This window comes from Thermobia domestica, chromosome 8, assembly GCF_964235325.1.
Source record: "Thermobia domestica chromosome 8, izTheDome1.hap1.1, whole genome shotgun sequence".
Lineage (NCBI taxonomy): Eukaryota > Metazoa > Arthropoda > Insecta > Zygentoma > Lepismatidae > Thermobia > Thermobia domestica.
Genome location: NC_137461.1, coordinates 95,269,775 through 95,284,644, shown reverse-complemented (window position 1 = coordinate 95,284,644; position 14,870 = coordinate 95,269,775). Strand labels below are relative to the sequence as shown.

The 14,870-nt window shown below is 34.4% G+C and overlaps 1 protein-coding gene across 2 annotated transcripts in view; it reads left to right on the top strand.

Moving 5' to 3' along the window:
• LOC145693093 (oxysterol-binding protein 1-like) overlaps nucleotides 1–14,870 on the top strand; it is a 327,552-nt gene that overhangs the window by 116,118 nt on the left and 196,564 nt on the right. For both annotated transcript variants that reach the window (XM_081768782.1, XM_081768781.1), the window contains one exon: nucleotides 7,696–7,941. In XM_081768782.1, coding sequence (XP_081624908.1) covers nucleotides 7,696–7,941 — 246 coding nt within the window. The remainder of the gene's footprint in view (nucleotides 1–7,695; nucleotides 7,942–14,870) is intronic.

The following is a 14,870-nucleotide window of genomic DNA, read 5'->3' as shown; positions in this document are numbered from 1 at the left end:
CATCAACACTTCATTTATCGTAACACATTAGCAAAATAACTCTTGAATGCCATTCAAAGTTTTTATATAATGTTCCAAAATATTTGCCTCAGTATGATAAAGTAGTTTAATATGTTTTATTATCAAACTAAAACAATCTGTCAAACGTTTCTGAGATAAATACAGAAGCATTATCAGTGAATAAGGTTTCTATAAACTCACACCTAATGAAAAGTGAAAAAAGCTTTTAACAAATAGAGTTTAAATTAAAATTTCTAAGCTTTCCAACCCTACAATATCTACAGTAATTATTCACCACTAGTAACAGATATAATGCCTATTTAACTTCGGCAAATAACCCAATATATCCGACATCCAGCTGTCATTAAGTTTTTCTTAATATGAGACCCTAACCTACCCATCTTTGCTACATTTAAGGGCTTTACCTTTTGACAAATTTTACAAGTCCTCACCTAGTCTATTAAATTGTCCTGTGAAAGTTTATCTTATCTTTCGTAGAGTCTTCTGCATCTCAGAATGTTCACCTGTTAATATTTCTTCATGGAACTACTCCATAATATAGGTTCTAAGATACTTGGAACCGACGATCTTCATAGAATAACGGTTAGCTCTAGTTCGCTTGAGGAAAATCCTATTTTGAATAATAAACCATTCCACTAGATTCCCAACTTCAGTTTATTGTATAATTGTTTGTAATTCGTGATCCCTTTGATATTCTGGAGTGGTTCCTTTAGATAAGGTAAATTCCAAATATTCATACATGAAATATACAATTCTTCTATCAAATTAAGACCAACCAAGTCTGCTTTCATTTCAAAGTTATATGAATCATAAACTCTAGACAATACATCTCCTGCCAAATTCTCTTGTCCGGATATGACGTATTTTAAATGAAAACTGTGATAACTGTTCAACAGTAGTGTCATATTTTAGTATTATTCGTAATGCACGAAAATGAGCTATTATTTGTATAAATATCAAATTCACTGAACAAATAACAAATCTTAAAACAGATTTAACATGACTAATAAATTCCAATTCATAGATAGACCTATGGCGATAAGGTTTGCTAAGTTTTCTTTTGACATGAACCCAACAGGTTGCAACTAATTTTTGCCACTATACTGCGGAATCACTTCTTCAATTCTTCTAGTTGATGAAACTACATGTACTATAAATCCCTCGTTTAGATTAGAACTTTTTAACACCAATTTTTCAGTAAACAATCATTTAATTTCATCAAAGGCCTCTTGCTACTCAATATCCCAAGCTGCCTTTCAACAGAACGAAGCACTGACATTGGAGCAATTACATCGTAAATTTCTGAGACATAGAATTGCAGTGGTCCCTATAATTTTGCTTTTTAGGAGGTCCAATTTTACAATTGTTTCAACTCGACTTGGAACCATCTGGATTTCATCTCCATCTACAAAAAGTCCTAAATACAACAACAAAAAACGACTTTGTCGGCGATATCGTAAGACCTGCCTGTCTCAACCTCTCAATGACAACTTTAATAATTTCCATGTTTTCCTTTGTTTTATGAGCTAGCAAAATCCCATCAAAATACGAGAATACATCTTACAGTATTGGAAAGACTCAATCGGAGTGACTAGTTGTGTGATATCCTCTTTCCTCATCGACTTTCAACTGAAAATAGCCGTTGGACAAGTCAATTTTGGAATAGAATTGAGCCCATACCACTTTTGCCAATCATCCCTGCATAGTAGGAACTGGAAACACATAATCTGTTTAAATATTAGAACCTTTCCTATTCTAAACTATAAAGCAAGTACTATCATAGTTAGAATTGTCTATTTTTTCCTAGGACACCTTATTCTACCAACTCTTTGATGACTTTTGTAAAAATTTATTTTTACCACGAGGTACTAGAAATGAACTCTCTTTAATACATTTCTTGTCTCTTAAAAACAATTTACATTTAAACCCTTTTAAATAGCCTATTTTAGTTGTTATATATATATCTGAGTATTCTTATCAACTTATTCTGTTTGAATATTCTTCCTTAATATTATTTTATAAACTATTTAATATCGGTATCACTCTAGAGAATTGTCATCTTTTTTCAACACATACTGGAATTTGCATCATTTCATTGTTGTAACGAAACATCACTAACACCAACCCCACAAAAATCACTTCATATCATTTGGTTTCCCATCAAGAGAGCGCATATCCATATTTCTAAGTCTTTCAGCTCTTTCCACCACATCTGCAGAACAATTGGCCAATTACACAACAACAGCTCTTTAACTTTATAGGTTTTACGTAACATAAGGCTATAAGTACCTGCAATTCCACATCGGTTAAGTGTGTGTTCAAGCATGTCTTGTTCGTGTAACACATCTTGTTCGTGTAACACTTCTTGTTCGTGTAACACTTCCTATTCCTGCAGCAGATTTTCCACTATAAAGAAGCCAGTGTGGCACATTCCCCACAGGAGCTCAAGAGAGGGGAAGGAGGGCGATAGTATCGTTCACCCTCACAGCCTTTCTTCCGCCATTCATTGAGGAAAGCAAGAACTTTTTTGAATTAGATTGGAATTTACATTATGTTCATATCTGGCTATACTTTTTCCTTAACCTTATAACATTATATGTTATAAGGCTTTTATTTATGTTTAAGTGGTCTTAATAAGGAAAATGTTTATATATATATATATGCGTGGATCCAAGGGGGCTATAGGGGCTATAACTCCCCCTTGACGCTCAGGCATACACTGGATAAAATGGCCTTCAATCCTGCTTTACACTGGATAAAGCTGCAAATTATTGTTTAGCCCTTCCTTCATCATATTCTGGATTCGCTACTATATATATATATATATATATATATATATATATATATATATATATATATATATATATATATATATGAATAAGAAGATTTTTGTGATATTATTTGCGTAAGGGAGTGAAAAGTGACAGCGTATCGACATGTCATTCAGAAAAGTTCCAGTCTGATATCATACTGACTGATGTTGCTGCCGCCAAAACACTCTTTGAGTATACAAGAAATCAGAACATGATTATGAATTTGAAAGAACTAATGAAAACCTCGATTCTTATTTTTAGGCTTGAGAACGAAAGCAGTTACTTTCGCAAAATAGCCATTTTTCAACCGTCACAGGGCTCATTTACAGGCGAGGCTTGCTTTTACTTATGACTATGTAGTCTTTGCGTTCAGTTCAAGTAATAATAATAATAATAATAATAATAATAATAATAATAATAATAATAATAATAATAATAATAATAATAATAATAATAATAATAATAAGTAAAATATTGCAAAATGTACTTGGTCGTAATCTTGCTTGATTATCACACAATGATTGGTAGCTTCACTTCTTCATTCCACACCAATTTCCATCATAATGGAGTTTAGTGATATGAAGTTTTTGGACTCTGATCTTAAATGTTAATAAAACACTTATATAAAGTGAATATTCGTTAAGCATATCAAATTTTATGCATTGGTCAGATTGTAAAATTTAAACTCGAATCATACTTTTTGTGTAATTTAGTGTTAGCAGTATCCTGCAGATAATATACCAGTACTTGATATCAAAATGAAATGAATTTAGTTTTACGTCCCAAACTTAAGGCCTTTAAGGGTTAAGGGGGGGATGATTAATGAAAATGGATAATGAGTGATTATGAATTAATTGAAGGAATGATAATGTTGGAAGAACACTGAGAAAACTCACGGATTCGGTTTTGTCTAGCACAAACTCAAATGGTCTGAGATCGAACCACGGACCCTTCGAAGAGAGTTTAGCGATCTACCACTGAGCCACGCTACCCCTGAAATTGATACTGTCACAATAATCAACATACAGTATAGAATCTAATGTTAGAAGTACATATGTTAGTGCAAACAACATACCCAAATCCCTTTTAGATTCCACTATCCAAGTTATTTAAAATTTAATACTGAAAAAGGAGTATAATAGGGAGACAATTTCTCCAAAACTATTCTGTGCAGCTTTGGAAGAAATATTGAAGACTTTAAACTATAAAGGATTTAGAATAAAAATTAATTGTAGATATTGTAATCGTTTTAGATTCGCTGACGATACAAGTCTCTTTCCTTCAAGTCCAGAAAAGTTACAAAACCTATATGTAAGAATGGAGAGAGGGCAGTATAAAAACTGAGCTAGAGATAAAAGTATAAAAAGTGATTTTAAGAAAAGAGTAATGTGCAACAAATATGGAGTGAAGAAAGATAAATATATAGTGAGATAACATTGGAATAGTTAATAAATATTTTTGTCTAGAACAGAGAGAAAAACCGAATGAGGATATAATTAGATGTAAAGTGGGAAGAGTTCGTCCGAAGGAACATCAATTTTGAATGCATAACTTACTCAAAGATTAAATTACGCAAAGAGCACTAGAAATGTGCACACGTGAGGAATAACTAGAAATAATAGGAATACAGACGAATGGGATACATTCTCACACAAAAATAAAAGTTATAAAAAAGGCTGCCAAGTAGCAGCAATGCAAATAAAAGCAGGTCGCATAGCCAGAAAAATAGAATTAAGATAGGCAACAAATATTCTACATTGGACTCTTTGAGGTAAAGGATGATTAAAACATGACCAAATGGAAGATAGGTGCGTAGATAAAGTCAGATATTTTGCAGAATGCGAAATCAGTTAACTGAAGTATATGAAGGAAAATAAAAGTAGGCTTTATATCCAGCAATGGATTGACAATGCCCGAATATTATATATACCAAGATCAAAGCTAATACATAGGTTTTATATATAAAAATAAATAACTATTGTCCGTTCACTCTAGGATGGAAAATTGTTTACAAACAACAATTGTAATGCGAGCGTCAAAACCTTGCTTCTCACCCCTACATGGTTAATTCATGGTTGCCAGGCACATGAATCGCCGAACCGAATGTACCTACTTCTGCACAGTCATGGACCAAGTGCTATTACTACATAAATTGCTGCTTTTGAGACGACTGAGATATTAACGTTATGACAAATCGAGTTAGTTATTATGTAATACAACCTTACATATAATGCACACTCAAATTTGTACAATTGTTCTTGTTCGAAAGTGTGCGAAAACCTTGTACGCCTGGCAATATTGGAAGATGGCAGTTTGTGTTGTAAACAATAAACACAGAGAACGAAGACCGTTAGGTCCGCTGGACAGCGTTGTTTTCATGATAAGGCGACAGAAACATATTGTACTGATTGTAAACAAAGGCTGGGAATTTCGATGCGAGTGTAGGTGGAAATATTCTCGCCACATATTGCCTGTTGGTGAAGGTTTGCAATATTGCAAACTGCTAAGTCTAGAATTTCATACTAATTGAACGAGCTTTGAGAAGGATTAGTATGATGCAATAATTATAAATACTAACAACCATAGACTTAAAGTATTAGGAAATAAACCATGCTGCTGTAAGAAGAATATAATACACATTGAATTACGTGTTCAAAGTACAGTATAAAGCAAATTTTAACATTTAAACATTTTAAAGCTGTACACATTTGCCCTGTTTGGGTGCCCTTAACAGACACTGTGCAACACAAAAAAAGGTATTAAAATAGGTAGATCGAGCGTGGGCATGAACCCGGCTCTGGCCGGTATTCCTTATTAAGGTTTTCCTCAGTCCCACGAGGTGAATTCCTAGATGATAGCTTCTGTAAGGCAGGGGCGAATCCAGGACGGACTTCTGGGGGGCAGTGGGTTTTAATGCTGCAACTTAGAGCTACTTTTAAGAGCTCCAAACTCTGGGATTGGGTTTTATTTAAATATATAAAATGAGAAAGTTTCCTTTCCTGGGGGAGCAATCGCCACGATCGGCCCCTGGATCCGCCACTGCTGTAAGGCCAGAATTGGGCCAAACACTGAGAATATTTCAGAATATTATGTTGCCAACACTTCCACAAATATTATGGTGGTGGGTTCCGATATTCCTTTTTCGTTTATATATGCTTAAATTCATTATGAAGTAAATGTAGAAGTGTTTCTTTCATTCTCTTTCTTTCTTTCTTCTCATCTTTCTCATCCTCGCTCTCCTTTACCCACCTTCTTAAAATTTGAATACTATCCTCCTGTAAGATTGTTTCTCTCCACGGCCCAAGGTTTAAAGAGACCAACATGATATAGTTAACAATTAGCAGAACTGTACCAATAAATTCACATTACTGACAGCGCCGTAACTTAGATTTTTTTCGGGGGGCAAGCATTAATACGTGTATTAGGGCCTCCTAGAAAAAGTTGTTTTTCTCATTCATGGGCCACCCTCTTTCTATCTTTCTCTTACTATTTATGCCCCACCGGAGCCTGTGGGCCCTCCCTCACGGCAAGGTCTGCGGGGCCGTTACTTGCGCCCCTGGGCCCGTTCCATACATGACAAATTAATTAAGGGGACAATATTGACAAATCTCAAAGCCATACGAATAAATGTTATTTCTAGGGCCCCTAATAATAGACGTTTCTTACTGAAGTGGGCCCACGGCTCACTTTTGTTTTATTTACCTTTTGAGCGCTGCTTTATGTAATGTAGTGAAACTGTTTGATGCTTCATTTATAATATCATGTTCGTATTGTATATGGATTAAGAAAATTTTGTCTCCAAATGGGCCCCTTCAAACGGTGGGAAACCTCCCTGGGCGGCAGTTGCCCCTCCCCTGCCACACACAAGTTACGGTCCTGATTAGAGAAAAAGTGAACTCTTTCGAAATTTACCCAACTTGCAAAATACCAAACCCTACTAGTGCTAAAGTTGATGAGTTAGTGCCACTGTTACCACTGCTATAAGGGGAACGTAGGGGAAGGACTGCTAAGATTCGCTGGCCAGGTTTTGTGTCAAAACACAGTGCCAAGCTACAGTAAACGGACAGTACATGTAAGCGCGACTTTTTAAATAGAAAACATATTTGTCGTGTTGCCAACATTGCACCAGAACATTGTACTAATAATTATTTACGTCTACAGAAAGCGGTATTCACAATTAAACAACTGATATAATATCAATGCAATTTTCGAATGTTTTTTCTTAGAGTCCTTTACTATTACTAGGCGGGAAGGAGCGCAATGGCTTATCTTTGGTTCCTGGCTCGATACCTGGTCATATGAGTATGGTGGACAACATCATATCTGTGGTTTGTTTGAGTGGATCTCTATTCCTCCCACATTTTTATACCACATATTATTTCATAATAATACAGCTTCATTAATTATTTGATTCCTTTAGACCAAAGGAATAACCGTTTAACGTTAAACTAGAAATCTCACATCAATTCCATTTTTACTAGGTGCGAAAGACGTCCGAGGCCCACAACTACTTACCTATTTCTACAACGAACCATGTTATATTATAAAAAGAGTAAAGCATGACATTGCATTTTTAACAGAAAACACTAGAAAATTTTTAAAAAGTGAATTTGTGGGATGAGAGATCATTCTTCCCTTTGATAATGCTATCGTTAAAGTAACTCTGTACAATGTACTTCTAGAAAGTAAACCTGGAATCAATTAATAATGAACGATTTTATATCATTGATTTAATTTACCTCTTTGTCATGCAGTTATCTTTCATTACAATTGGCATTACCTAGAAAAAGTCAATTGATGTCTACTGTCAATTGTTTGACAATATTTATTATTTACTTTTTCTTCTTTTCACTTATTCAAGGTAAACTTCAATGAACCTATATCCATGTTACAGCGACTTGCAGAGGACTTTCAATTTTCGTATCTACTGGATCAAGCTGTCAAAACTAAGGATAATTATCAACAACTTGCTCTTGTAGCAGCATTTGCACTAACCAGTTTTAGTTACACAGACATCAGGCTTGCAAAGCCTTTTAATCCGATGCTTGGAGAAACTTATGAATGCGATCGCACAGACGACCTAGGCTGGCGTTTGATTAGTGAACAGGTTTGTAATTAAAATTAGTTCGTAATATGCAATTACCATATAATAATATGTAAAAAGTAATAAGAAATAAATATATTGACTGATCAAAATAAATTAAAAATTCGAAATTTAGTAGTAATTCTGGAAATACATATGAATACCACAAAATTTTGAAAAGTTACAAGATAGCAATAATTAACATTTAGATTTCAATGAACATAATGTTCGTTATCACTATTTTTGTTATTCTTATATTTCGTGTGCTCACTAAGTCTGACTAACTAACTCTGTGGCCTATGACACACGAATGTTTAATGCCGCGTTCACAGAATCTCTCCATTTACTTTTATTCTTAGCCAACTGGACCCAGTTTCTACTTTATATTCCTATTTCTGTAAGATTCATCTTAATATTGTCCTCCCATTTACGTCTAGATCTTCCTAATGGTCATTTTCCACTTGAATTTCCAGTTAAAACTTTGAAAGCGTTCCTACATTTTTTCATTCTGGCTACATGACTTGTCCACCTGAGCTTCCTAGACTTTATGGCCCTAATAATGTTTTGTAAACGGTATAAATTATGCAGTTCTTCCTTATGAAGTTTCAACTATTTACATTCCCGTTCCTCTTGGGTCCGAATTTTCGCCTCAGGATCTTTTTCTCAAACACTTTTAGTCTACATTTTCCCTCAGATTAAGCGACCACGTTTCGCAGCCATACAAGACAACAGGCATGATTATCATTTTATATATTTTAAGCTTCAAATTCCTGGATAGAATTCGCAACGACAAAAGATTTTAAACTGAATAATAACACGAATTCCCTGCTTTTAGTTGACATTTAATTTCTTCGTGAATGTGGTTTTGGTTTGCTAATATTGATCCTAGATATTTAAAAGTATCCACTTTGTCGAAAGTATTATTTGATATTTAAACACATCCATAACTTGCAGCATTACTATCCCAATAAACTTCAATATATTTAGTTTATCTGTACGTGATCACTACGTCATTAGAAAACCCTTAAAGATAATCTTGAGTATCTTACTGTAGTCCTAATTGTAACTGATCTGCTTCCAAACAAGTGTGTCCATAATTAGATTGTTATGTGTTAATGCAAGTATCGGATGCTCGAATGCTGATGCGAATGCAGATGATATCTCTTAAATTTTCTCATAACGGAAAAACATAAGACGGTTAATACTTTTGCTCCTGAGCTGAGCTTACATAGCAAATTCAAGCTTTCTGTCAACTTTTTAGTGTATTTTTAAAAGATGGATATCAAGTAGTAGAAAAAGAGGTTAGTATGCGAAATACATGGCAAATACATATTTTAAGCATTCAATTTTAAGATGAATATAACATTTATTAGCATTGTTAGGTGAAATTACTATAATATTGCCGAGTTGGACTTGAGCTTATCCTTTTGCATTAATAAGTTATCCACAGTTTTGCTCGGGCTTAGGATTGATAGTGTTTACCATATGCTGGAGCTCTAATAATTATTTGCAGTCATACTTCTTTCAGAAAGCCAATACTGTAGGCATATATTGTGATATCTTAAAAGCGTTTGATTGTGTAGACCATGATATACTTTTTGGTAAATTAGAAAAGTATTGCATTAGGGGTATTGCTTTGGAGTGGTTCAAATCATAATTGTACAACCTAAACAAAATCGTAAAAAAATCTTCATATGGACGAAACAACTAAAAGTCTGAGCAAATAAACTCAAAGGAACAAATAAATAGAAAAGGTGTTCCACAAGGATCAGCTTTAGGACCAATACTCTTTCTTCTATATCTTAATGATTTATCCTTAAATACAGAGAAGGGTAATTTACTCCTTTTTGCTGATGACACAACAGTAATTCTAACTGAGAAAGACAGAGTTAGCTTGCAAGAAACCATTGATCTTACAACATCCCAACTTACGCATTGGTTTTCTGCAAATAAATTAAAACTAAATGCAGATAAAACAAAGTATGTTTTCTACCATTTACCTCACAGAACATCTCACCAACTTCCACAGATAGCATTAAATAATGAAGTATGTACATTTACTAATACTGTAAAATTTTTAGATATGTATCTGGATGATAATTTTTCATGGTAAGAATACGTAGAGAAACTAAGCAAAAAATTAGCCCAGGCTATGTACATAATACGAACTCTAGTCCCAATACTTAATCTGCAATCAATTCTGTCCCTGTACTATGCCATAGACTATTCTATTATTAAATACAGAATTGCGTTCTGGGGGTCTTCGCCGAAGCTTCAGAATATATTTAAACAACAAAAATGTGTCTTACGAATTATTAGTAAATGACCGAAACGCACTAGGTGTAAAAAACTATTTGATCATTGAATATGATGACAGTTCCTTCTTTATACATTTTGAACTCAAAATTACTTGGGATCATTTAGATAATATTAAAAGAGATGGTGATACTCACAACTATTTTACGCGAGGAAAATATAACTTAGCTACTGTTTATCATAGATCATCTGCATACGGAAAATCACACATCTATATGGGTCTAAATTGTATAATAAACTACCTGGGTACATAAAAAATAATGGAGAGTTTCTTTGCGAACTCAGTGCGCAAACTGCTATTAATTATGAAACTTTCAATCTCTCTCTCTCTCTCTCTCTCTCTCTCTCTCTCTCTCTCTCTATATATATATATATATATATATATATATATATATATATATATATTATATAGATTGTAGAATTGGTTTACCCTATATCTATTTTCACAAGTTGTTGAACACAAGAGCATTGTATTTGTTTTAAATATGGTATCGAAATTATATTGATGAGTTCTATACCATTTTGTACAAATGTACTGTACATGTAACATGGTCCAGAGAATGATTAATAAATCTAATCTAAATACTAGCTGAAATGTATGTTCTTCGCACGGAAGAATAGATACTTGAATGGTATATTTAAACCCTCTTCCTCCCTCACCATATGGATTTCAATTAAAGTGTAATGATAAAAACCAAGGTCAATCAAGTGCTAACTATATTCAAAGAATCGTTGTAAACGATTTAACAGTTTCCTCACCTTCAACATTTTATAAATACATGGTGAGAAATTGAAATTTTTTTTGTTACTTAATGTAATTTATATTATCTTCATTTAGATATATTTTCTAACAAATTACAAAACCTAGCTGAACAAATTAAAAACAATAAATCGTTACGTTCCATCTCTACATATTTGAAACGACCCGACGTCATTGTTAATAACAATATCTATAATACGCACTTTACTCATCCTATTATTATTATTATTATTATTATTATTATTATTATTTTGAAAATCTTTTAAAAATATGTTGTTTAATATTTAAAATAATATTTTTTTCAAATGATAATAATGTTACTTAATTTACATTTTGGTGTGTGAATTAAGCTCTCTCTTAGCTCGCAACTTCCATCCGGTAGAAAAGAACTGCTCTCGGTATATATATATATATATAATCTCCCGATATAGAAAATCATGTGGTGATTGTGAAAGACATGAAAGAAAAACAGAGAAGATTAAAAAAGTAAAATAAAATAAAACGATGGTGCGTAGAAAAGAAAGAACGAAATTTGATATGAAAAAACAGCAAATTTTTCATAGTTATAAAACGAAAACCTTATAATAATTGCCAGAAGGTAATGTACCTAAAATGGAAGCCACATTGCCTTGCTGAACTGCTATGCTGATACATTATATCGGAAAATTAGTATCCCGTTTGTCCCCAGTAACGTGTGCAATACATTGGTCTACTTCTTTGATGAAATTTAGACCTTCGAGGCCCCAAGTGCCGCTCGATTCAATGGCCACGGTCACGAACATGTACCTATCGAGCAGTTCTTTATATTTTCTTCTTTCCTCACATTCTCTGCGTGCTGCAATAGCTCCTTACCGTGATGACGAATGAGTAAGGTTAGATGACGCGAAAGTGTCACAGCAGGTGAAATCCCAGAGAAGAATCTTTCCCCTCTTCCATGGTACCAGCGTCATGCCATCTGGTGTTTTGCCGTCAGATCTATTACATCCCGGAGGTTTACGAACAGATGGAACTTCCGCCGATGTGAGTGCTTTACAGATAATGTCAGTTACGTTCGAATGTCTCACTTGTCTTTCAGAACTACTTATACAAGAGAGACCGTGTAGCTCTTTCTGGTTGACTAATGTGCCACATTTACAGCAGTTGTGTGATTCACATATGTCTACCTCCTAGGCGAAGTGCAACTGCAATATGAAAACTTTCATTTGAAAGGTAAAGTCCTAGGTTGTGTGAAAGTAATGCCTCTAGCCAAACACCTGAAATTGGAGATAAGGAAGCTAGAAGTCTGGCCTTGTTCTCTTGACTGTCTGCTTCTTGTAGTAACACTGATCGATGCAATTTGATGATCGGGTTATCCCAAACTGATTGTGAACTACTGCTAGTCATTTCAGGAGGACTAATACCAACTAGGTAAGACCAGCCAGATATGGAGTCTTGGATATCAAATTTGAATATTATATATGAGAGTAAATTTCGTGCGAATACTGTAGAAGGGACAATTACTATGACAATATAGAAACTAAAGATAGAAATGAGCGTTAAATGAGCGAATTGAGCTTGAGGAAGGTGGAAAGAGTATATTGAGGAGACGGATGACAGTAAGAATAAACCGTACATTTTAAACATTAAAACGGAAAACGAAGTAAAAGAGGACGATTCATTGGACAAGTTCAAAACATACAACGGAACGAAGATCAGAAAGGTAGATAATATACTTTTTTGTTGCTAATAGTAGACGTCAAGTACTCGTCACTTCCCGAGGACGCACGAAGTGCAGTCTTTTACAGATTATTCATTGAACATCTAGGAACTTAAAAATGGGGTAACGAAGTGAGTGTCGTTCACTTTCCTGGTGATACGAATATGAAAAACAAGATACGTATATTCACCTTTGTGATCGTACTCCTTATTTGTTTTGTTCGACGGCGAACGCTCTTCAACTGTTTGAGAGTTGTATGCAGTAGTAGCAGGTCTAGCGTGATTGCTTACCGGTTTTTGTGAAGAAAACGGGTTTGAGGGGTTATTCTGTAGAGCTTTGCGTCAAAGTTTGGGGTCATTCCGTACAGGTTTTTGTGAGCTGAACGCAACGCGAAGTTTGTTTTTTTGTTGTTTACTTTCACTTACTGGTAATTTGCATTTTCGGGAATTTTCTTGCGGGCCGAATAACGTCTGCAGTTCTAGTCAGCGGTTCCGCCTACATGCAGGTGTTATTTTTTTTTGGTTCTGCGTACATTGACGTAGCTTGTGCTTCTGCACGTAGGTGGCAGCACGCTGGAGTGCTATCAGCGGGAAGGAGAGAAGAGGAAAATGGTGGTATTTGCACGTGTAAAAAAAAAAAAAAAAGCGTGGATCGTGAACCAGGTGTACGATTTTTATCTGTATATTGGTGCTTTAACATCTTCTATTCTACTTAATGAGTCATTCTTTTCTGTGGATGGACTGTTTAATATTCTATTAAAATTTCATCACGTGGGCGGTAAGCACTTCTGAATGCCACTGAAAGCACTTCTATGTTGCTCAGTAGGTCATTGTAGGCATTAACTTTTACAGTGATTTATATTTCTTGATTAACAATAATAAGCCCCTTGTACTTATTCTGTGCGCGTTTTCGCTTGGTACTTCCTCCCTTGTTTTTATTACATTCTTCAAATGTGCCCTTGTACTTAAAGATGTTTTTCTAGGAATTTGTTTTTAATATGGTATACGAAGAATAATAATGTGCCCTTGTACGTTGTGTATGAGTATATGTGGGGCATTTGAAACACATATCGCATGTCACATGCATGTGGATGCTTCTTACTGTTGCACTACGTATAAAAATGATTTTATTTGATGTAGAAGTGGTAATAAAACACATAAGAAACGCAGATCACGGTGTATTCACACTTCATGTTGGAGTGTGAATACAACATGATCTGGGTTTCTTGCGTGTTCTATTACCACTTGTAAATGTAACAAAATGATTTTGATACGTAGTGCAGCAGTAGGAAGTATCCACGCGCACAGAAGATGATGAGGACCCGTTGTATACTATTACAATTTTGGTTATTAAGAATACAGAAGGAAAATAAGTAATTCGAAATTCGCAGTCAAATCGAGTCTCATCTTAAGATTTCTTTCAGAGTTAAGATTTTGTTAGCTAAAAATCGAAATATATGAGGACTATAAAATTACATTGCTGGAAATGCGTTTAAAATCACTGAGTAGCAATTCACCGATAGGAATGTCAAGGTGAAAAAATTACCTAAGAACCATATTTTACATAAACATTAGTATTATTATTGTTATTATTATTTTGGCAAATAGCCTACCAGTGATGGAAGGAAAGTATGATGAATTGTGTTCGAAAATATAGAAAGAGAGGATCCCGTTAGTAAAGTAGATTTTAGTTTACTCATAATTTTGATCTAACTCATAATTTCAATCCTTTAGTTGTGGTGTACTAGCATTCTAGTCGTTCCAATTCCCCCCAATTTTAACATGCCAGATACGCCCATATATATAACCGGTTGCTAAAGAATTGGAATAGCACCACTGATAATAACCGTATCATCTGCATACCTGATCTTGTTAATGATCAGCCCAATCTTGAAATCACCAATTCTCATTAATGCTTCCTTCACACTGATTCCATGATTCCATTAAATATTCGCTGTAAATGTTGAATAATTTGGGCGACATATACATCCTTGTCTGACTCATTTTCCAATCTCCACATTATTGGTTTCTTTTTCATTCAACTGCCACTTCACTCGCTGTCCCAATCTACAGATTTCGAATGAGTCGTCGGTTTCTACAGTTGACACCGATTTTTTAAATTATTTTTAGAAGTTTCGTCCAATTGACCCAGTCGAAAGGTTTTTGCCAGTTGATGAAGCAC